Source organism: Balaenoptera ricei, chromosome 9 (genome assembly GCF_028023285.1).
Source record: "Balaenoptera ricei isolate mBalRic1 chromosome 9, mBalRic1.hap2, whole genome shotgun sequence".
Classification (NCBI taxonomy): Eukaryota; Metazoa; Chordata; class Mammalia; order Artiodactyla; family Balaenopteridae; genus Balaenoptera; species Balaenoptera ricei.
Genome location: NC_082647.1, coordinates 14,597,176 through 14,621,606, shown reverse-complemented (window position 1 = coordinate 14,621,606; position 24,431 = coordinate 14,597,176). Strand labels below are relative to the sequence as shown.

The following is a 24,431-nucleotide window of genomic DNA, read 5'->3' as shown; positions in this document are numbered from 1 at the left end:
TGATTCACACTGAACACAGCTGTCCAAAGTTGGACACTTGAAGGAACACCACTAAGGTAAAATTCCTCTTGGGCAGGTCAAGGACTTAAAGATTTGGGATCTTAGTTATATCTCTCTTTCCATCAGGATGGAGATGACCGACACTGGGGAATTAATATAATGTAGTGATCCACAAACTGTGCATGTGTTTAATATGTGTGTTTTGGCTCACATGTACAAACAAGCACTTCTGGAGATGGATTACAAATTTGAGTCAAGGCTTAATAAACAGTGATGTGTATAAAATGATATAGCCGCAGTTTAGACCTGAGTGGATCGTTCACCTGGTCTATCCTGTCATCTCTGTTGCAGATGAGACCCAGTGAAATCTCTTATACCTTGTAGATATTGCCTGTTTGCTTACTGATCTTTTTTGATAGAGGCAGAAAGCTCAGGGACCACAGATAATACAGTAAATGCTTAATAAATGTTTGCTGATGAAATGAAGGAAGCAGTTCTACCAAGGCAATTAACTATACTTAACTGTATTTCAGGTTTACTGAATTCAAACGCAGTGAGCAGAAAAATAATTTAATTGATTGAAACAGTTATGAGCTCAAAAGCTTCAATGAATAACAGTTTCACTGGCAGTAAGATTTCTACTGATTTTGCCTGGAACTTATTTCAGATCTCATAAAAAGCATGTGTTTTGACTAATGTCATTTTAAAATAATAAATCTTTATATCAAGCTAAGGACATTATTTTTTCCCTATTTCCCTAAAATGAATATTAACATTTTACTTCAAAGAGAGATATTTTTGTACCTCTGTCACTGATTGATACGTTCAACTCACTTCAGACAACACTTCATCAGATATTTCTATAATTTATTACTACTTTATAATTTATAAGATTAGCGCTGATATTTCTGGATGCATACTGTGTGCCAAGCATAGAACTAAGACCATAAATAGATTTTCTGACTTTATCTTAAGACCAATCTTGTGAGGTAGGGACTATTTTCCCCTCCCTTTTCTCAAATGAGTAAACTGAAACACAGAGAAGTTAAATAGCTTGCCTGGAAATATGGTAAATTAAACATACATTTACTGCTCTCCCTCTTTAAGCTCAACTAAAATGACAGTGAAGGAATGAAAAAAATATATATAGGTCCATAGGACAAAGAGAACAGGAAGTAACAATAACAGTTAACAAAATTTTAGAAGCTGTTAAAGAGAAGGGCGATTACTGAGTTCACAGACTGAAGTAATCTAAGGACAAGTCTGTATATTAAACCATGAGATGCCTTCACCCCCAGATCCCTGGTATGTAGAATTATTACCCGGCACCCCCAGTCTCAAAGAAGGAGCCTGGAGGATTCTCTCTAGGGAAACTGACTATTCCAAGAGAGAAAAAATGTAGATACGTTTGAGGAGAGGGGATCTGCCAATGAAAATGCTGAGCTCACTCCTTACTGGCCTATAAAGAAGCCCACATTCAGCTATGGAGAAGTCCACCGCCCTGCCCCTGAAGCTTTCCAGTTATTTTAGTGCTCCAGTCTTACATATGAATGAACAGCCAGGGATCGCCAGATTTTAAAGGAAGCTTCTAACATGAAAGCGACTAAAACAAAAAAATGAAGCTCAGAGGAAACAACAGTGTAGGAATCAGAAGAAAATTTCAAAAAAATATGTAATTAATGTCCTCATAGAGGTAAAAAAAAAAGAAAAAAAAATCTATATCTCCATGAAACAAGATCATGTGTAAGAAGATATATCTATATTCAGAGAACAAGAAAGAACTCTTGGAAATGAGAACTATGACAAGAGAAATTAACAATTCCATGGAGTTGAGAAAATATTAGGAAGTAGCATAGAATATATAGAGACAAAAAGGTGGGCAGGGTGGGGGGGGGGAAATGAGAAAATCATTAGATCACTTCAGAAACACCAGCACCTAATTAATAAGAATTCCGCAAAGGGGGCTTCCCTGGTGGCGCAGTGGTTGAGAATCTGCCTGCCAATGCAGGGCACACGGGTTCGAGCCCTGGTCTGGGAAGATCCCACATGCCGCGGAGCAACTAGGCCCGTGAGCCACAATTACTGAGCCTGCGCGTCTGGAGCCTGTGCTCCGCAACAAGAGAGGCCGCGATAGTGAGAGGCCCGCGCACCGCGATGAAGAGTGACCCCCGCTTGCCGCAACTAGAGAAAGCCCTCACACAGAAACGAAGACCCAACACAGCCATAAATAAATAAATAAAAAAAAATTAAAAAAAAAAAAAAAAAAAAAAAAAAAGAATTCCGCAAAGAGGGAACACAGAAAATGGAAGGAAAGAAGTTAACAAAGGCAAAAATAAAAGAAAATTCTCCAGGTAAAAAGGGCAAATAGGTTGTCCAGGACAATGTATTCTAAAAGACTCACAAGGAAACATGCAGTCATGAAATCTCAGACCACTGTAGACAAGGAGAGTCTTAAAAGCTTTCAGAAAGAGAGAAAAATAACAACCACTGAACTTCTCAATATGCTCAAACACATCAACACATTAAACACACAAGCCTTTTAGAGCTCTGGAAGAGTTTGGGGTAACTCTATAATAATAGACACAGAGGAAACTAACCCAATGAAAAGATGAGACAACCATTAATTCCAGGAAAAACAAGTTGTACAGGAAAAGAAATGGAATCATAGTATATTATGAGGCTCAGCTGAAAATAAGATCATACAATATCGATGATAATAATTAATTAAATTTAAATTAAAAAATAACTTCCCCAAAGTCATACAGCCAGTAAGTGGTGGGGCTGGCACCTGGACACGGGCAGTCGAATTCTACAGCCCATGCTCTCAGCCAAACTACTACCTCTTTTTATGGAGATGATACATAAAAATGCTGGCCCTACTCAGGATCAGGTGTTGGTGGCAACTGCATAAAAGTGGTATGAAAAAGTCTTCCTTATTCATTAACAATATCAGACACCAAGCAAGATTGACACAGACAGCAAGAGAGAATGGTTGGAAATAACCAGAGAGGGTTTTGAGAAGCATTGAAGTTTTGTATTTTGAACAGTTTAAAGAGTCCAAGCCAGTGGTTTATCCTTAGGGAAACATTTAAAGGGGTTCAGGTGATACAAGCTGATTGGCTTGAAGAATGCACAAAACTTCTTCATGGCAGGGCAGAGTCTACAAGGATCTGGCAAACAGACATCTCCATATCCTGGGGGCTCTGAAGGGTCAAAGGGGGTTTGGGATCCTGCCATTTGAAAAGTGAGATAAATTCAATACTGTATCAATCAAGAACTGTACTTCCCATCTCTCTACCTTTACCTACTCATTCACAGTTTCTGATGGTGGTCAAGATGCCAGCTCTGGGCTGGGGCTTGGAAGGACAGAGGTGACAGCTCCTTTTAGGCGGTACCAAAAAAACGTTACTGGTAAGGCAATCCATATCACCCTCATGTCACTGAAATGAGAGGGTGTGATTACACCCTCTTCTTCCACGAACACATCTTTGGGGTGCCCCAGAGAGAGTGTTTCCCTTTGAGGGACATGTGATGCTGCTGGGAGGTAGGGCAGAAAAGGGCAGAGCAAACAAAGCTAACATGAGGGGTGGATTTAAAAGGCTCTTTAAACTTTCATAGATAAACTCTTTGAAAAGGTATAACTATTTAGATAAAAAGAAATACACAGAATTTTGGGATATATTTAAAGTAATAATCTTTGGAGTGCCTCTGCCTGATACCTAGAAATTTATCCCAAGAAGAATGAAAGCGTCATCTTCCATGTTTAATTATTGCTTTTTTTTTCTTCTTTATAGCTGCCCTACTAGTTTCAGAAGTTAGCTTATTTTCGTCCTTTGAAGGGACCATTAAAAAATACCTAGGAGAGGACTTCCCTGGTGGCGCAGTGGCTAAGAATCGCCTGCCAAGGCAGGGGACACGGGTTCGATCCCCGGTCCGGGAAGATTCCACATGCTGCGGAGCAACTAAGCCTGTGCGCCACAACTACTGAGCCTGCGCTCTAGAGCCCACGAGCTACAGCTATTGAGCCCGCACGCCTAGAGCCCGTGCTCTGCAACAAGAGAAACCACCACAATGAGAAGCACACGTGCTGCAATGAAGAGTAGCCCCCGCTCGCCGCAACTAGAGAAAGCCTGTGCGCAGCAACGAAGATCCAACATAGCCAAAAAAAAAAAAAAACAAACCCAAAAACCTAGGAAAGCTCGACCTTAATAGGCTAACATATTGGCATGAATTGAGTGACAGAAAAATCAAAGGCAACCAATAAACAAAAAGACACACAGTGATGCTGGATAGGACAGGACTTTTTTTTTTTTTTTTTTTTTTTTAACTTAATCTCTCTTAGGCGTCTCTGCATGTCAAGACACTTTAGTCTACCATGTCCTTTTTTTTTTTTTTTTTTTTATACCATGTCCTTTTTAATGGCTACATGGTGTTCCGTTTTATGCATGTATCAATTTATTTAACAAATCTCCTACTGATGAACATTCAAATTGCTCCCAGCAGTACCCTGTTAACACTGTAGCAATTAAAATCCTTGTACATGTATTTTTTTTTGTTGTTCACTTTCCCACTTAGTGCTTTAGGTTAAATTCACTTGGAGATTTACAGCACGTTCGGGACTCCTTTTCAAGTACGCAATAGGTAGAGCCCTTCCCTGCTATGATTAAAGGACTGAAACAAATTCAGAAGTGCTGAGCCTGTTGGTTTCCACCAAACTGAACAATGAAGAATGTCTATTTTAGCTAGTAAGAGATGCCAAGTATTCTTTCTTTCAGAGATGGTTCCTGGCTTACTAGAGTTAAGTGTGCAAACACAAAGAAGGATCTATAAGTACCCTTTAAAGTACATGTGAATTCTGCAGGCTTTGGCTCACAGATGAGCAGCACTGGGAAAATGGCCTGGATTTCTGCCAGTCGGATAAAGTATGAGCAAGCTGCTTTGTTTGCCCCTGGAGGGAGCTGTGGTTCTCTTGATCTACCAGGGCCTTTTCTGAACTCCCTACTACCAAGCTGTGCAAACAAAAGGGAGCTATGAGGACCAGAGACAGAGGAAGGAGTAGAAGGTGTGCTTTATACACTGAAGGTTCTCTGTTTACAAACTTTCAGCAAGACACAGCTTTCTGTGCCATCAGACGCTGGTGTTAGTGGTCATTTGCAGTCTCAATTTGGACATAAGAACAAAGAGATGAAGAATGGCTAATATCAATCTCAAACAAGCTGTTCCAGAAAACAGAAGAAGAAGTAATAATATCCAGCATATCTTATGAGATTGGTGTAATCTCGATGCCCAAAGCAGATAAAGATTTGACAAGAAAGAGAAATTCATGCCACTTCTCACTTATGAACATAGATGCAAAAATACTAGCTATAGTGTTCGCAAACTATCCAGAATTGAAAAGCATACAAATACATCAAGCACAACATGATTAAATAAAGTTCACCTTGGACATACAGGGACAGTTGAACATTACAAAATCTATCAAGTAACTTGGTACATTAACAGATTAAGGAACAAAAACACAGGAGTATTTCAATAGATGAAGAAAGAACATTTGATGCAATTTAATATTAATTCATTAAAAAAATTAGCAAACTTGATGAAGTGTCCCTCTCAACTCTTCAGAGTAAACAAAATCCCTAATGGCAAGCAGCTAGAAGAATTTCCTTTAAAGTTAGGTTCAAGTTAAGGATGCTCAATATTAACATTGTTATTAAACGTTGTTTTGGAGGGGCTCTCAGCACAGTGATATAAGAACAATAAATAAAAGTTATAAAGATTGTAAAGGAAGAAACAAAACTGTATCATTTGTAAATGAAAAGACAGTCTACATAGAAAATCCAAGGGAATTCACAGAAACAATCAGAACTAATCAGAGTTTGGAAGGATTGCTAGATAACAAACTCAATAAAGAAAAATCAGTTACATTCCTATGAACCAAAGACAAATAATTAGAACATACAGTTAATAAAGTTATTAATAACAAAACTGTAAAATATTTAGGAATTATTCTAACAAAAGAAAACTTTAGTGAAAGGAATAAAAGGTAATTTATATACAGTTATACCATGTTCAGGGATGACTTAATATTATAAGGATGTCAATTTTCCTAAAAGTAAATATAAATCCAATGCAAGTCCAATAAATACAAACCAGGGTTTTGGGTTTTGTTTTGGCTTGTTTTGGAACCAAAATTCTTATGTAAAGGTGATGATAAAATTCACATGGAAAAGCGGAGGGATAAGAATAGACAGCGAAATTTTGAAGAACAATATAGGAGCAGGGCTTTTCTGACCAGATACAAGACATATATTAAAGTCATAATAGTTAAGACAATAGGATATTGGAGAGGACAATGGAATAGAATAGAGTGAGTCCAAAATAGACCTATGCAATTTGACTATATTAAAATTAAAACCCCAAACTTCTATTCAACAAAAGACACCATAAGTAAGTGTCTTTGGGAACCAACTTTATTTAAAAACAAAAGTGCTTCTAAACTAACAACATTTTGGTCAAGCTGTCCTTGACGCCCAACAACAGACACAGTACAGCATGGTGGTTAAAATACAGATGCTGGTGTCTTGGGTTTCTCTTCTGGTTCTGCCACCTAACTGCCATGTGACTTTGAGCCAGTTCTTGTGCTTCATTTCCCGTATTTGTCAAAAGGAGACAAATACCTTACTATGTTGTGGGGATTAAATCAATAACAACTGTAAAGTGCCTGGCATAATGAGGATGTATTTGTTATTAAGGTTCAAGTGACATTAAGGATTGATTACTATTATCATTACACCACTATGGTTACCTAACATTTCCACAACACTTTACAAATTTTCAACCAGTTTCACCTCTGTGATTTCATTCTAAGAATCTATCAGAGTACCTGTATGAACAGATAAGGAAGGTTCCATCCCAAAGCTTCTGTGATCCTGGTTTTCAACTATAAAACAAAGAGATAATCTCCAAGGCTCTTTTTGGCTTAAAAAAAATAATTTCAATTTTACAAGGAAGAAATGCTAACTGACTTGCCTTGGGTCACAGAGAGTTAGGATTAAAGCCTAGGTCTCCCATATTAATTTGCATTACAAAGATACAATGATAATAATTTCCCCAGACTCTCCCTGTGTCTAAATTTCTTCTTGTAATTGTAAGCTAGATACTTAGGAAGGTAATTCACCTGGGGATCATTCAGAATATTACTGATATATTCTAATGATTTGAAGCATCTAACTCATTGCCAGGGAGGGAATTAGCGAAGATATAGCTCTTTTGTGAACAACATTAACAACATGGATCATGGTAATACCAGTATTAATAAAGAAAGAATTACCTGGGCAAGCAGACCTGGTTGGATCTGAAGAGGCTGAGCTCCTGGGGCTTGAGTGACGATGGGAACTGCGTTTTCCATTCTCACAGAGTAGCCAGCATGCTTAGACGGAGAGGCCTGCAATCCTAGTCCAGACAACGGGCAAGGGGGAAACGGGCTAAGTGACTGGAAACAGCTGGTTGAGGAGAACCTTCCTAGCCCGCTGTGTCAGCTCTCAGCTTCCCTTTGCACTAGATACCGCCTGGTCCTTTGGAAGTCTCCCCTTTAGTTTCTAACTTAAAAAAAAAAAAATTTTTTTTTTCTTTTGGCCTTGCCTCATGGCTTGCAGGATATCTTACTTCCCCGACCAGGGACTGAACCCGGGCCCCTGGCAGTGAAAGCGTGGAGTCCTAACCACTGGACTGCCAGGGAATTCCCTCTAACTTAAAATTTAAAAAAACCACGAAAACAGCCTTGAATGTTTTCAAAGACTAGGTCAAATTAAGGAATCTTTAAAGCCAAGAGTGGAACAGTTATGCTGGCAAATTACAGCAGGAAAACAACTGCTTTTGACGTGAAGATATATCTGCGTATGTCAAAGCCAGGCCTTGGGGGAGGAGCGAGGCGGCTGGAATTGCACTGATTCAGACTGAACCATGTAGACTTACAGCAGGAGGGTTTCAGAAACAAATTCTTGAGCTTTCTGTGTATATTGTAACCAAGCAGTCAACTCCAGCTTAGAATTTTCAGGAGAAGAGTGCCGGGGTGCATGGCCCAAGGATCACCTGGTGGGGACGTGGTCGGGGGTTGGTGTCCAGGAAATGCTTTTCAGACAGATTTATATTCTTCACAAGAACTGGGACTAGTTGGCTGTCGGAGATCGGCAATTTTTTATAGATAAGCCACACAGAGGATATTCCATGTGAGGAAATGCAAGAGCTGACATCAGCATAACAATGGGAACACACACAATGGGCTGATTTACAGACAGCAGCTGGGCCTGGGACGAAACCACCGGCAGGTGATGAGAATAACAAGGCGCTGACCTGGTGCCGAAACGTAAGCCCCACTGTTTCTAGGCTGGCCGCCGCAGTACGGGGGCCCTCAAGTTCAGTGATGCCAGGTCTCTCACCAAAAGAAATGAAGAGGGCTTTAGCAGGACAGAAGAGTCTGGGGGCCAGCGCCCCAGAGGTGGTCCTCTTGGAAGCAAGTGAGAGGCTGTGTCCGCTCAGCCTTACCTTGGAAGCCGGGTGGACACACGATGAGCGCTTGCTGGAAGGGGTCGGGCCGGGCGCAGATCTGGGCCGCTCCCGTCTGGAGGGGCATGCTCCGCTGGGCCACCGCAGCCATGGATGCCGCTGAGGGCTGGTAGAGTGCAGATTGGTAGTTTAGTATGGAGACTTCAGGATTGGCTAAGGATATAGTGGCACTGGTGGAGGTGGGAGCCTAAAGGAATGGTGGGGATTAAACAAAAATAAACACAAATAAAAAATGAGGGAGGTGGCATGTTGGGAGACACGCATCTAAATCAAATAAATGAACTCAAAGAAGAGCAAACAAACAAACGAAAACCAAGAGCGAAAAAGCAAAAACAGAGGGGAGTGGAAATACAGTTGGAAAGTCTCAGGGAAAAGCAGGCACCTGCAGCCCCATGAGACACAGAACCACCTTCGGTGCTTACATTCAGGCCTCTTCCTAACATTTATGGGGATGCAAATGCAAATGGACGCCTGCATATCATGTCTAAATACTGCAAAGTTAAAAATCGGCTAAACGACTTATGTTCTGCCCTTCCACTTGGACACATACACTTTCATAACCACCTGAGTTTGAATCCCTCTTGGATTCCTTGGCTTGGCCACTGGAATGTGCAGCTGAATGCCTGCCTTCCTTCTCTCCCTGTCCCAGCTCTGTCCCACAACTTGAGGGCCTTTGGGCCCACGTATTTGGACTTGGTGGTACAGTCCATACTGGGGAGGATGAAACCAAGCCTGGGGTGCCAGGTACCCAGAGCTTGGCATGGAAGCACACATACCTGGGGAGGGCCCAGGCAGGGGGCCCTTTTTCTCAGGTCTAAGGGCAGCACTGTTTACAGATGCCCTGAGATGTTTGCCGAGCACCGTTACTGTAAAGAAATACGCTGCAGAAACAGAGACGGAGAGGGACATGCTGAGACTGGGGTTACTTGTTGGAATTCGGTGCATTCTCATGCTGGCGTTCAGCTACTAAAGCTGGAAGGCAGGGAGAAAAGATGCCAGTGGGTCAAGAGAACTTAAAGGGAAATGGGTTAGACAGATACTGAAGTTATGTCCTCTTTCCTTTCTCTTCCAGAAAGAGACAGCATTTGAGATTGAAATTCCATGTGAAGCAAAGCCACGCACGGAAGGAAAAGAAATTCTAAATTGGGAATTCTCCAGTTTCACCCCATCTTAGTCTTCTTCATGCTGATCCTTTAGCAAGATAGGTGGAGTTACCTATGGCTTCAAATTCAACCTTGTTTATAAGAGGTTTTGCCACTAGAGGTTACAAGGACTAAAAAAGTAAGGAGGGAAAGAGCCACAAGGATATCGTGGACACATACAAAATTAGGATTTCAAGAAGGGTATGCATGTGTGTCAAATTTGATAAAAAAGGATAAAGTCTCATTTTACATGATTTTTATACTTATATTTGATGCTGAATTTCAGTGCAAAGTAATAGAATTTGAAAGTAATCACTAAATTATTTGGCGCCCATGTTCAGATTTTAAGATATTATTGTAACAATAAGTGTCTGTTTTTGCAGCACCACACAATCGGCCTCCAGGTAGTGTGACTGGGAATGCACGTGTGACACGTGTGGGCCAGCATCTTTTATTGGGTTGGCCAAAAAGTTCGTTTGGGTTTTCCGTAAGATCTTATGAACTTTTTCCATAAGATCTTACGAACCTGAACGAACTTTTTGGCCAATCTAATTTTTTTTTTAATTTTTATTGAAGTATAGTTCATTTACAATGCTGTGTTAGTTTCTGGTGCACAGCAAAGTGATTCAGTTATATATATGTGTGTGTGTGTGTATATTCTTTTCCATTATAGGTTACTAAAAGGTATTGAATATAGTTCCCTGTGCTATACAGTAGGTCCTTGTTGTTTATCTGTTTTATATACAGTCATCTGTATTGGGCCGGCATCTGTGTTGCTACTGATGGCACGACTTGTGTTTCCTCTTTGTTCTCTCCATGGCCTCACCTCTCCAGGAGGCTTCCCCACATACACACTCCCCACCGCCTGCTTGCACTCTACACACCAGAGACCAGACCCTCCTCACATCTTCCTGCCTCTGGGCTTCCCCTTTCAGGGCGCTAGCACCAATCTCCTCCAGGTTCCCACGCTGGTGCTCAACTACTCCCCCTTCTGGCCAGTCGCTGGTCCTGCTGCTCCTTCCTTCGAAATGTCCCCAGAACCCTCTTTTTAATCACTACTTCCTTAGCTGAGGCCTGTCCTGGTGCCTGGGACCTGTAAGGCCCTGACTAGTGATGTTCTGGCCTCCACTTCTTCTCTTCCAATTCTTCTTGGACACAGAGGCTAGAACATTCTTTCCAAAAGACTACTTTGTGCATGTCACCACCCTGCTCAAAAATCTCCACTTGCTGCCTAATGAATACGGTATATGCATCTTAGTCTGGCCCTCCTTCCTCACAGTTAGGCCAACCTTCCCATTTCAACGTTATCTTCTACTCTCCCTGCTTACGGCACCAGCCAGATGGTCCACTCACTACAATGGGGCTCTGGTGATGAAGAACAAAACCACGGTGATATTTTGCCAAGGAGTTCACCTGACTGGCCATGGCTGCCTTAGCCTGAGGACTGAGCTAGGCGCTGGGTGGGAGTGTTTATTATTTTGGACCCCAGGCTGTAGAGAACATTAGCTCTTTCCACTACGGAGAATTGTAAGAACACCAAGGGCCCCCAGGGGGCAGCAGATTCCACGCAGCCTCTCCTAGAGTTTAGGCAGAAGGAGCGGACAGGCTGGGAAGTAAAGCTGGGCCTTAGCAACACACTCTGCCAGGAATGGCCTGGAAAACAGGGTCAGTGACGCTTCCGTGGGAGTAGGGGACCTGTCGGAAAAGAGTAGATGGCCAGGCAGAGTATTCACACTTCAGGATTAGAACATATACACTCCTTTCCTATGGGGTGGGGTGTGTGTGTGTGTGTACACACACACACACACACACACACACACACACACAGAGGTGTGCTGTTGTCATTAAGGATTGATATTAAGACTGAAAAAAATCTAGGGACATTTATTTGGTGGAACTGGTAAGGCTGGTTGGTGGGAATAAAAGTAAAAGTGTCTTAGATACCAGAGGCAGCCTGAGTGAGGACTTCGGGATTATTCATTCAGTAAATATTTCCTGGGTGTCATCCATGTTTCAAGCAGTGTATTAGGTGCTGGATTCTGCTAATTTTCTGCAAAAGATTGGAAAGCTGTGGGAAGAAAACCTCAGTTTCCCGGTCCCTTTTTAGTTCTAACTGCTGGAATTCTGGTGACAAGACTGATGAATTGATTTTCCCTAAGAACTGGAAAAGGACAGGTTTTATCTGTCTTGAAAGGAGATCATGTGGACCCAGCAGTGTGGACACCAGGAGCAGGGGCCTGAGCTGGATGACCGCCAGCATCCCTTCCAGTTCTAGAATTCTTTATCAGGCAGATGTCAGTCATAAAAGGATCACAGCATCTCCTTTACCTTATTCCCACATCAAGACAGGAGAGCAGTAAGAGGTACCATCTCAGAAGTAACTCCCTTAGTGAGTCATTTCTGGGACCTTTCGATGAGCCAGTAGTCAATACAAAGAGTGCCTGGGATTCTCAAAGGAAACAACCTTGGGAACAAACACTTTCTTACAGAGTTGAATGTGACAGCGGAGGGATTTTGTCTGTTGTACGTGATATTGGAGTTTTGTCTCCTGACTCGGTTTGGTGGAAAAGTATAATTCCTGACGCCCACACTATCAGCCCCGCCTGCCTTCCCCTCCGCTCCCCACTCACTTGGTTGTGGACGGTGTTCAGCTGGTTGTTGAAGGTCATGGTCAGGTTGGTGGATGTGCTGGGGGCCACGTGTGTGATAAAAGGGGTTTTGCTCTGGTTGACCGTGTCATACATGTTCACTCGACGCTTGCAAATCTCCATGTTCTGGAAACATGATTTGACGCTGTTCACGCAAAAGGCAGAGACAGAGGCATTAGGGAAAGACAAAAGGGTAAGGTGGAATACAGGGGAGAAAATAGAGAGAGAAAAAGAGAGAACAGTTAATCTAATAAACAAAACAACCGGGACACTTCACGTTAGGTCTCAATTTCCTGGATTTCTCATGCAGTGTCTGCATTTGCAAGAGTTGGCGGTATTTAGATGAATCCCCCCATTGTCTCACTACCTCTTCTCCCCATCCTGGTGGGTAAAGTTTCTCCATCAGCACAACAGACCTCTTGGCTCTCACTGCATTTCCTCATGCTGCTGATCTGCCTCCACCTTCACTGCTCATTCTCAGCTTTCAAGGCGGTTTCTGGCCCATAAACAAACGTGTAAGTTCTCTCATTGGGAGCGCTGAACAGTAGTTGATGACCTGTCTCCACCTTCCTTGCGCTCACCCTTTCCAGCTAGTCTAGGGCACCGGCGCCATCTAGGGGTCAGCCAAGGAACTAGCCAACCCAGTATCAGGACCTCTTGCCACTCTTGTTCCTCCCTGGATTGTGTATGGAATGAGAACAATGATTTTAATGATTACTGCTAGTGGCTAACTTTACTGACAGTGTGGTAGTTGTCTGCAAGCACTGTCTCATTCAGTCCTACAGCAACCACGAGGGGAAGAGATACGACTGTTGGCCCTATTTTATGAGTAAGGCTGAAGCAGACAGAGGATGGGTAATTTGCCAAGATCAAGAGCTAATTATTGGCAGTCTTCACATACGCAGGTACATTCTCTTTACCTTCCTTCATTCTGCCTTTCGGTTTTCTAATTCTTGCCCAGTTACATGAAGTAAAATTTCTCTTCCTCTTTTTCTTCCTCCATTGCATTTGTGAATCAAAACAAAACTCTAATTATGAAAGTCAAGTATGAAAGTGTCGCTGACACCAGCATCAAGGACAAGGAAAGCCACGAGTGGCCTTGACCAAGTTTTTGAAAATCCACCATATAGTGTCCTTTAGAATTTATACATTGTTTTTCATTCACTTGTGTCTTCTTCTAATTCAACTTAATTTTCCTCAAATGGTAATATTCAAGATAATAAGACCCCAATTAAATTTCAATTTAAAATACTTATTTTAGTTATAGATAGTTTAATAACAATATAAAATTCTACTATTTTAAGATTACAAATGCATACTGTTTCCACATGCTATAGGTAAGTTATATTCTGGACCAAGCAGGTGCTTGTGGGCTGTCCCAAAACACCTTCTCCATGAAAGATGCTCTGAACTGACTTACACATTCTTTCTGAGTTAATGACTACTTACACTGGCTACACAATGCACACTGAATAAACATTTACTGACTGACAACCCTGGAGAGGAAGGAAAACGTATTCTCCGGTAACCAAGAGCTAAAAACACTATTACTAATGCTGGTAATGCCAACATGTTTTGAGCATCTACTAAGTACCAAGCCCACTGCTAAGTGCTTTCACATGGAGGCTGAAGGAACAAAACAATAGATTTTGTGTTCTTTTTGGACTGTATTTAATGCATCAACGGTTTTCTGACAATTCAACACAAAGCTTTTAGACTCAGAATTGTCTAACTGAAATGGTCTGAGCTTTTAGTTTCAGTTAGAGGAAAGCACTTTCACGTTGGGTTAATTCTGAGAATGGTTTTTAAGGAATTTGTGCACTAGAATCCTGGCATGGAGAAATGAGTGGAGTCTCTTTCACCTGTTAATCTGGATATTGGGGTAACCCTGGTCGAGCCCCAGAGGTGGGGTCTCTAGCAGGGGGGTGGGGTGGCCTGGAGGTTTCTTCTAGCCCCAGAGTTCTCCATGGTCTGCCCAACAAGTTCTAGGGTTACCTGGGGATCAGGCCTACTCTCGGGTAAGCCTGGGTATGCGCAAAGACCCTTCTTTCCTTCTGAGGCTTATTTTCTGAAATCTAAGCTGTCGGTGCTTCTCTTGGTCTCACACCAAGTTCTGAATTGGAAGCTGATGCCCATGGATTCCACGCTTGGTCTTCATCCCACACAGTGAAGCACCCTATATCTGTTTCCTTACAGAACCCAGAGACAGACAAGCACCCTGAGGTCATTCAACCAAGCCCCCAACTTTATGCAGGGGACTGTCTCACTGACTTGGTGCAGATGGTAACGGGAGCCCTCTAGCCAGCACCCCTCCATCTCCTATCTATAGCTGTTTCTCAGTCATCCCGCTTCACCCCGAATACGCAAAGACTGATCTTATGCGGCCCTATCCAGTAAATCACCAAGTTTGCCTTTCTTCTGTGGTATAGACTGACACCCCTTGACTCAGCCCTACCACACCCAGAAAAAGGACAAATCCCGTAATGAGAGTTTGCAAGGGATGGGTCCAAGTTCCTTCTTTATACAGGAGTTTGGTTGTTTCAAACGTGCTTCTAAATTAGAGGCAATATCTGGTCGTTGCAATACAATTTGACTTGCTCAACAACAGCTAATAAGGAACAGACCTAAAATTGAGGAAGCACCGTCCACGGTGGGTGCCACACCATCCTTTCTCATATGCTGGTTAAGGTCAAATCCAGCCTTAATCAGCCCAATCTGATTGTGGCCATGGCAGGGCCCATGATGACCTGCAGGTGTCTCTGATCCGCGGCCTCTTCCCGGGTATTCCCTCTCCCTCCTGACCCCATTTAAAATCTGCTGCTCTCTCGAGCACCCTGCTTCTCCCAGCAGACACCCAGGGAGGTGACTGTTTATTCTTTCACATCCCAAGCGCCTCGGGGTCGAGAGGCTGAAGTGCCATCTCTCACTACTCTCTGTTATAGGCTGAACTGTGCTCCCCAAATTCACATTAAGTTAAAGTTCTAATCCCCCCGGAACTTAAGAATGTGACTGAATTTGGAGATGGGATCTTTAAAGAGGTAAAACGAGGTCATTAGGGTGGGCCCTAATCCAATTCCTTAGAAGGAGGAGGAAATTAGGACACAGACGTGCATAAAAGGAAGGCCATGTGAAGACACAGGCAGAAGACAGCCATGTGTAAGCCAAGGAGAGAGGCCACAGAAAAAGCCAACTCTGCCAAACACCTAGATCTTGGGCTTCTAGAATGATGAGAAAATAAATGTCTGCTGTTTAAGACACTCAGCCACTCAGTGGTACTTTGTTATGGTGCCTCCTACTACCCCCTCCCATTCTCAGGCCGCACAGCCTCACGTCTTTTCTTTCCTCCTCATTTCACCGAGGCCTGGGCCACTAGCTCGGTCCCGCCCACCTGGGGGACTTCAGAGGTCACCCTGACTCCTCGTCAGACATCCTGGCTTCTTAGTTCCTTCTCACCTCCAGTGACCTGCTGTCAATTCCAGCCACCCATTCCTTAGACTGTCCAACCGGAAACTGCTTCGCTTCCCCCAACTAGAAATTCAAGCCTCCCATCTGGTCACACTTTCTACTCCTCTGGCTTATTTGACTGTTCCTATACTAACCGATCTTTGAACTGACCACTCAGTCTCTTTGGACCCCTCCCATCTTCACTTCCTTTCTTTTCTGGCTAAGCCTCCCATAGCCATCACTTTGGATTTCAGTTGCTCCATTGCCAACACCTAACTCCGTGTCAACTTTTTCTCTTAGCAGCCCGGCAACACTCCACCTGACGGACCCAGCTACCTCCATCCCTCCACGTCCCTCCATGCCTTCGCCTGGGGAGCTCAGTTACAGCCGCGCTATTCATGTCCAACCTCCACGCTCAACAGTTCTGCTCTATTTCTCTGTCCCATTTACTCTGCCACCTCCCACTACCTAAACTTTTCTACCCTCCTTAAACCACCACCACCTTGCTCTCAACAGGAGGAGACAGAAGCCGGCTGAAGAAGCCCCTCACCTCTTCTCCCCTGCACCAGCCACACGCCCCTCCTCCACCTGCCCTCTGAATCCTGGTCATCCCACCACCTCGGAAACATCTTCTGAGCCTCCTTTATCTCTAAGCTCTTACTACCAGACACTTCCCATCAGCATCTTAAATTGCTCAAGCCTCTTCCATATGAAAAGAAACCCCACCCTTGGGCCTTCCCTAGTCACCCCTCTATTTTTTCCCTCCCCTTTCCCAGCCTTCCTTCTTGAAAGGGTACTATCTATTTCTTCACCTCTCAATCTTTCAACCTGCTAAACTGGTTTCTGCTTCTACCATCCACTGAAACAGCTCTCACTAAGTTACCAACAACTTCCAAGTTGCCAAATCTGATGGGCATTTTTTTCCAAGCTTATTTGACTTGATCAAGTGACAGCAGACCGATCTCTGTTAAACACAACTCTCACCAGCCATTCCCCTGCCATCAATCCTTTAATGACTTCCCATTGCTCTTAGAAGAAAGGCTGAAATCCATAACACGGAAGGCCCGCCCCTGGCTTATCCTGGGGCCTCATCTCTCCCCCTGTCCTCCAGCTCCTGTGCTGGTTCTGCCCGTGTCGGAGTCTCCATATGGCAACATCCCTTCCGCTCTCGCCGGCCCTTCCACCAGGCACCTCCCTCTCCTTTGGCGGTCCTGTCCTCGGGTCTTCCCTGCCATGCCCCAAGCAAGGCCCCCTTGTTACATGCTCTCCCCATCCTATGTGTCCCCTGATAGCATCCTGGATATGTGGGGACCGCTGGTTTAGTACCTTCCTCTCTCCTATAGATTGTAAGCTCCAGTGGGCAGGGGTCCCATCTGCTTCACTCCCCACATACTCCAGCCCCTGGCACAGCACACCGCACGGTGAATGAATGAATGAATGAACGAAAGAACACACCCAGATCCACACTGGACCGAGTCCACTTGTGACCTCTGCCCCTGCACGTGGCTTTACGTCACAGACGCTGCCATTCTGAGCACCTCGCTTTGTGCACAGACCCCCAGGGTCCGGCCCACCCGGCCTCGTGCCCTCTCACGTTCCACCGTTCCCTCTCTTTGGTGTCAAGAAAACTTCGGCCCAGGGTCCCAATGCGGCCGCCACCTGTTTTGATAAATAGTTTTACTGGAACACAGCCTCCCTCCTCGCTTTATGTATCGTCTACAGCTGCTTTCAGCTCTAATGGCAGCGCTGAGCCGCTGTGACAGAGACCGTATGGATGCAAAGCCTCGAATATTCACTATCTGGGGCTTTCAGGAAAAAGTCTGCCCAGCCCTGGAATAAAGCATCACGTGGGACACCTACTGTGTGCTGTGGGGAAAATCGAGTAAGTGTGTCATGGTGACAAAGGGGTGGTTCAGGGTCTCGATCGGAGTGATTCTCTTATCAGCGTCTATGGTCAGCATCTTCTTCAACAGGTCGATGAACTCCCGCCGGTCCGCCTTTTCCACCAACATGTCACTCCCTTCCAAATCTGTCATCATGTTCACCTGAAAGCAAGCGGGGACAGGTTACCAAGACCGCACGCGGCCTCCCTCCTCCTGACCCCTCTTATTTTGCGTCCTGCAGCTCCATCCTAATCTCTCGGTCACCCCTTCCCAGCCCCTGGAAGGCTGTGTCTGCCCCATGGGAGGCGCTGCCTCGGGTCATCACTGCCCACCGGACGCGGCTGTTCTCTCTGCAGGAGAGACAGAGGGAGGGCACGCGGGGAAGGGAGAGGCCACTGCCGGCACCTGCAAATGTATAAACGTGCCGGGGGTACCAAGCTCCTGCTCATCACTTAGGCGGAAATGCACCTCACATCACACCTCACTGAAAAGAACCACAGGATGAAGAGAGTTCTGGAGACCGAGTGCGTGACAATGTGAATGCACGGAATACTACTGAATGGTACACTTACAAAGGGTTTAAATGATAAAATTTATGCTACATGTATTTCCCCACAGTTAAAAAAACAATAATTACAACCAAGCAGTAAAAAATAAGATGCAAAAAGGTTTATTTATTTAACCTTCCGAGGGAGATGTTGGGGCCTCAGCACCCTCTTCCCACACCTACGGTGTGTCAGTCCTCTTGCAGGTCCTGAACTAGGGCCCGAATTATTCAAGTCCCTGGGTTCGCTGGGATCACCTCTGGCCAAGGCAGGCAGGACATCTGAACACAGGATTTTTCTTCCAAGAGCAAGTCTATACTAGGATGGCCTTTAAAAGCCTTGTTTTGTGGTGCTTTCTCTATTTTCCAAGACATGCGCTGGAAAGCAATTTCGGTTTTCTCAGACAATCTAAGCTTCTAATCAACTGACAAGTATACTTTACTCAGAATCGATGATTTTTGGTTACACTTATCTTCCGTGAGAGGTGTGCTAAGTGTTTATTGGTCTGTAGCTTTATTTTTCATTGCTTTGAAGAAAAACTCACTTTGGGTTGCCCTGATTTCAGGCTAGTTTTTACCCTAAAAATAGCTGACATTCTAGAATTTTCTCTGGGCACAAAGGTGAGAGCCTGTGGTCCCTCCAGTGAGCTGAGAGAGACTGAGTGCAGTGGGTTGAATTGTGTTCTCGCAGAAGATGTAATTCCTAATCCCTGGTACCTGTGAATGTGACCTTATGTGGAAATAGGGTCTCTGCAGATGTAACCAAGTTAAAGTCATACTGGAGTAGAGTGGGCCATAAATCCAATGATTGCCATCTTTATCAGAGAAAGAGGGGAGATTTGGACACAGAGACAAGAGGGAACAAAGGGATGAAGAAGGAGGCAGAGACTGGGGGGATGCAGATACAAGTCAAGGGAAACTGAGGATTGCCAGGGGCCACCAGACGCTAGGAGCAAGGCATGGACAGTTTTTTCCTAGAGCCTGCAGAGGGAACATGGGCTGTTGGTACTGTGATTTCAAACTTCCAGCCTCCACAACTGCGAGAGAATAAATGTTGTTGTCTTAAGTCACCCAGTTTATGGCCCCTTGTTAAGGTAGCCCTAGGGAACTAATCATGGGCATTAAACTCAAATGTACTAATGGGCTTGAATTCTTCTCATGAAGACATCAGTAAGATTGGCCAGTACTATTTTACAATTGGGAACCAATAAACTGAAGCCATTTTTAAAGAGCTGGTGTAAGGTTTTAAAAATTTTTTTATCTTTGGCTGCGTTGGGTCTTCGTTGCTGCACATGGGCTTTCTCTAGTTGCGGTGAGCAGGGGCTACTCTTCATTGCGGTGCACGGGCTTCTCATGTTTCTCATTGTGGTGGCTTCTCTTGTTGCAGAGCACGGGCTCTAGGCACACGGGCTCTAGGCACACGGGCTTCAGTAGTTGTGGCACACGGGCTCAGTAGTTGTGGCTTGCGAGCTCTAGAGCGCAGGCTCAGTAGTTGTGGCGCATGGGCTTAGCTGCTCTGCGGCATGTGGGATCTTCCCGGACCAGGGCTTGAACCCATGTCCCCTGCATTGGCAGGCAGATTCTCAACCACTGCGCCACCAGGGAAGTCCTGGTGTAAGGTTTTAAAAATGTTCCACAAACCCAATGGTATTCTTCCTAAGGCTGGCATATCATTGTTTAAGGTCAAGGTCAACCACCACAGTTGAGTAATGTGGATTTCTACCCGCCATCTTATATTAATTGCTCTCGCAGAAGTCTTGCTGTGCTTGGTTTTTAAAGGGCTAACACTGCATACTCACCCACGGAGCTTACCTGGGCCATATCATCTAAACAGTTGAAAATGTACTTCCTTGCTTCTTTTGACTTAATCCCCGTCTCTGCTTCATGGTCATCTGGTGTCTGGTCAAGAGAGGCAAAAGCCCATTGGTGATGTGAATTATTTCCTAGTCGCTGTGACTCAAACCTGCCAGCTTCTGCGTCTCCCAGAGGGTCTTTTCTCACCTTCCAGAGAAGGAGACTAGGATTCTTCTTAAAGTGACCTGCGTACGAATTCCTTCCTCTCTTCATCCTCCTCACTAACTCATCCCTCCTCCTTCCTTCCTCCCCATGAACACCTGTTGGGGGCCTGCTCTGAGTCAGGTCTGGAGGATCCCCAGATGAGCAAGATATGCCACAACCCTGATAGCCCTACACTCTCCCCTAAGTTTAAGGAATAAGGTCAGGTTCCATATGTGGAAAAGCAGAAGCCCTTTTTCCACTTGTTTTAACATGTTAATTTAATTTATCAAACTCGTATACCTAGAGCTCTCCCTATGTGCCAGGCACTATTCTAAAGCACGTGAACTCATGTAATGCCCTTCACAACCATCTTAGGGAGGGCAGTTGCCAGCCCATTTTCCAGAGGGAGAAACAGGAACAGAAGGCTTGAGGAGCCTGCCAAGGTCCCAGGGCCGCTGCTGGCTCCGGAGTCTGTTGTGTGTGTCGCCTCCGCCTGGGCCCGGGGCACGCACACCCAGCTCCCGAACTGGCCTCAGCCTAGGAAGCTGCTGTTTCCAATTACTATGGATTTTTGGACTCATTCATGGATCACAGGTAATTAATCCTTCAAATCTCTCTCAAGGACAGCACACCTGGAGCTGCTAAGATCCAGGCTTCGATCTGGGAACAGCTGGCCAAGTGGGCCTGAGGCTCTTAACTAAGACGTAGAAGTGAACCCCACCCCGGGACTCTTTTTCACCGGACCTGACCTTGAGCTGCTCACCCTCACAGCTGCCAAACGCCAGCCTCCCGTCAATAGCCTAAGATGCTTGTTCAGCTTCCAGATCTCTTTTCAAAGTCTTTTGCCACCATTGGCCACACATTATCTTTAAATGTATTAGAATATGGCGTGGTTTCTGTCAAAAAAAACACCCACCCACACTCTTGCAAAAAAAGAAACACCTAAAATGAACACAAAACACACTTAAGACTTGTATTATTTTCTCCTTCCCAGGAAAAAACATTAATTTTAATTACTAGGCACAGATCAAAGCGAAAGCAGAATGTGTTTCTGTTAAAGTCAAACCACCAGAGTTTACGGTGTGCAATGGTGCGCTCCACCACCTGCCGGCCGGGACCGGCAGACCCCTCCCCGGAGCCTTCGGATGCTGTGCTGCTTAGGCTGCTTCCTGTGCCTGGAAGGCCCTCTTCATCCTTTAGGGCCCGGCTCGAATGCTCCTCCCCGACCCTCTGCCACAGCGGGATTAAAGGCTCCCTCCTCCGGCCTCCCACGCTCTGTTCCTGCCGGGAACAGAGCGCTGGTCACGGGGAGGAGGCAGGGCTTGCCACACGGGTTCAGGCTCCCTCTGGACTGGGAGCTCCTTGAGGGCAGGCGGTGGTTCATTTCTCTGTCTAGTAACCAACCAGACGGGTCATTAAGATTCACTGGATTAAATCTCAGGAGTTTAGCGATCAGAGTTTGAGCCGCAAAAGGCAGCAGGTCAAGCAAAGTGGTGCTTTTTGAACATTCAGATTCATCCACACCATGTATCAACCACAGTCGCGCCTCCCCCGTGGCCGAATCACAATCAGGTCCAGGACCAACGCGCCGCTGTCAAAGGCTCCCCACCGATGGGACCTTCTTCCCTGTGTGCTGGGTGTTGGAGGGGACGCTCTTCCTACCTTCAGCCTCCACAGAGGATACGGCGAGTCTGTGTCACGGTTGAAAAACCTAGTCGTCTTTGTCCCTGCGCTTAATAAATATTCTGCTGGCAAACCCTGTGTTTGTGAAATATACCGAATCTGCAAGAAAAGATGAGAATGAGGTCAGGGCTTTTCCTGTCATCATACATGTGGTACACTAATGGCTCTAGTGTCTCGGAGAAAAACAACAATTTCATAGGGAGAGAAAGAAGTAATCAAAGGAAAAGGGGAAAGAAAGAGGAATAAAGAAAGAAAAGCGAGGCGAAAGGAAGCAAGGTTCGGGAGACAATATAACACCGTGTAGCCCCATCCATACGTCAGGTTATAAATGAGGTGCCAATCCAGATGAAGAATGAGGGCTTGCTGTGAACACCTGTGCTATCCGGACCCACCTGATCGTACTCTGAAGCTCCTGGATACAGCGGCCAGCCCAGGAACAGCTCTGCAATGACGCAGCCCAGGGACCACATATCAATTGCCTCACAAAATGGTAAACCAAGGATGATCTCAGGGGCCCTGAAAAGGAAGAATAGAAAAAAATCATTAGCAATTTGGAAATGCAGGCAGCTATTTCTACATGAATTCTACATAAAATCCAGTCTTTCCAACCCAAGGTACCATTATTGACTCCCTCAAGGGCCTGTCATTCTCGAGCTGGACTGAAATGATCCCTCCATCCTTTGACTTGGTCCTCCCCATCAGCAGGGAGCCTGGCTGAATGACTGGTTGAGATGAAGGGTAGGTCTGTGGCTCTAGAACAGACCCACAGGGAACCACAGCTATTGACTTCATTACCATTACACTCCAGCCAGATGAGCTAAGTATCATTTCAGAGACACTTGGGGAATTATGTTTTGTAGCTGAAAACTCGGGAAACCAACCTTTAGAGTGCCCAGTTTTTACAAAGGAATTCTTAAGTACAGGTATTCTATTTTCAGTAATATATATAAAACAAGTTGCCTCCTCCCAGAATGGGATTAAATCCAATATCTGTTTATGCCAACAATCCTTAGGAGTCTGTATCACTTTCCCAAGGAAACACTACTTTATTTCATTAGCTTCTAAAAAGTTCTCTACTATGACAATCATAGAACGCCTGTTCCCGATACCTAGTTTGGGTATCAATCAGAATTCCATTAGAAACCCTTTCCTAACTGTAGAAATTATGTTCCTTCATATGATAAACCAGGTTACATGCTGGAACTTCTAAAGGAAATCACCTAAACTCAAAGAGAAAATTTCACATGTAGTTGGTAATCAAAACCAAAGACCACAGAGTACCTCTTCTTTTCTAGGAATTGGTCATGATTGCTAGGGGTACATTTTGGAGAAAACCACATTCAGAGTATGAGATACGAACCCAGTTTATGTTTTTTTAAAATACGTGGCTCGAGGCAGTCTGCTGATACATTAGCCCAACTTCTGTTTTCTCTCTCAACTGTCCCCTTGATCAAGCGATACAGGAAGATGCTACTCTCCACCCTTTCAGCAGCCTGGAGAGGAGTGCAGGGACGCGGGGAGACCTTTCTCTGCCTACGTTATCTTCGCCCAGCTAGCACGAGAGGCGGGGGGTGGCAAGGGAGGGGGCGTCAGAGACACCTCCACGTGGAGCTTCAAGCTGAATTTTCCCTGCTTAAAAAGCATCTCCCCACCTGCTCCTTTAAATTTGCTCTCATTGCGAATCTTCTTTTTCTCTACATCATGGTACTGAAAAAAAACCAAACAAGAACCAAAGTGTCTTGCTACCAAGTCTTTTGACTTTTCAGGTGTAAAAAGGAGTTTCTTCACTTCCTTGGAGCTGAAGAGTCGGCACTGCCCACGGTGCTTCCAGAGCTCCACAGTCACGGTCTGGGAGGCAAGAGTGCCTGTCCTGAAGCCCAAGGCTGGGTCTCCCCAGGCTTGGGAGGAGGGAGTGGCTGCGGAGGGCGGGGGGAGCGAGCTGCTGCTTAATGGGTCTGCCCTGTCCCCATCCCCTCACTGCTGGGCATCTTCAGCTGCCAGTGTTTGCCTGGCACTTAGTCCTGTCTTTGGTCTTTTTCTCCTCCAAGCCTAGTAGCTGACGGTCCGTGTGAATACGGGAGGCTGCTCTTGCCCTCTGGCACTGATGCCCTGGGGACGCTGCGGGTGGTTTTATGACACATCACTGCTGGACTGTCCTGTGTCATGGGGCCTCCGATCCCACAACTGGCCTAGGTCACTGTGTCCAGCGCTGCCGCCCCACGCCAGGGCTTCCGGGGCCACCCGATCATCGTGTGTAACCGACCAAATTATTGCAGGTTGCCTCTGGTGATGCAATCTCTTCAGAGGTGGTTTTGGTTTATTTAAAAAAACACATCTTTTAGAAAAGAAGGGAATATTTGAAAAGAACATTATAGAGAGAACAACATGCTTTTCCTACATATGTGTCAGAACCTGCTTTGCTTTCTGCCCTCTCTGTTCTAGAGTCAGATGTGTCCCCCTGCCTCCTCTCCCCGGGAGCGGTATTCTGGTCTGGTCCTGAGAAGCCCCTCCTGTGGCAGCCGCT

At 45.1% G+C, this 24,431-nt stretch overlaps 1 protein-coding gene across 7 annotated transcripts in view; it reads right to left on the bottom strand.

Moving 5' to 3' along the window:
- HIPK2 (homeodomain interacting protein kinase 2) overlaps positions 1-24,431 on the bottom strand; it is a 186,923-nt gene that overhangs the window by 27,876 nt on the left and 134,616 nt on the right. For 2 of the 7 annotated variants that reach the window (XM_059933235.1, XM_059933234.1), the window contains exons 3-10: positions 22,300-22,423; positions 21,887-22,006; positions 20,039-20,125; positions 17,660-17,844; positions 12,338-12,500; positions 8,545-8,752; positions 7,331-7,452; positions 6,884-6,940 (exon numbers count right to left, since the gene is read on the bottom strand). In XM_059933235.1, coding sequence (XP_059789218.1) covers positions 6,884-6,940; positions 7,331-7,452; positions 8,545-8,752; positions 12,338-12,500; positions 17,660-17,844; positions 20,039-20,125; positions 21,887-22,006; positions 22,300-22,423 — 1,066 coding nt within the window. The remainder of the gene's footprint in view (positions 1-6,883; positions 6,941-7,330; positions 7,453-8,544; positions 8,753-12,337; positions 12,501-17,659; positions 17,845-20,038; positions 20,126-21,886; positions 22,007-22,299; positions 22,424-24,431) is intronic. The other 5 variants (XM_059933236.1, XM_059933237.1, XM_059933239.1 and 2 more) reach the window with 3 other exon arrangements.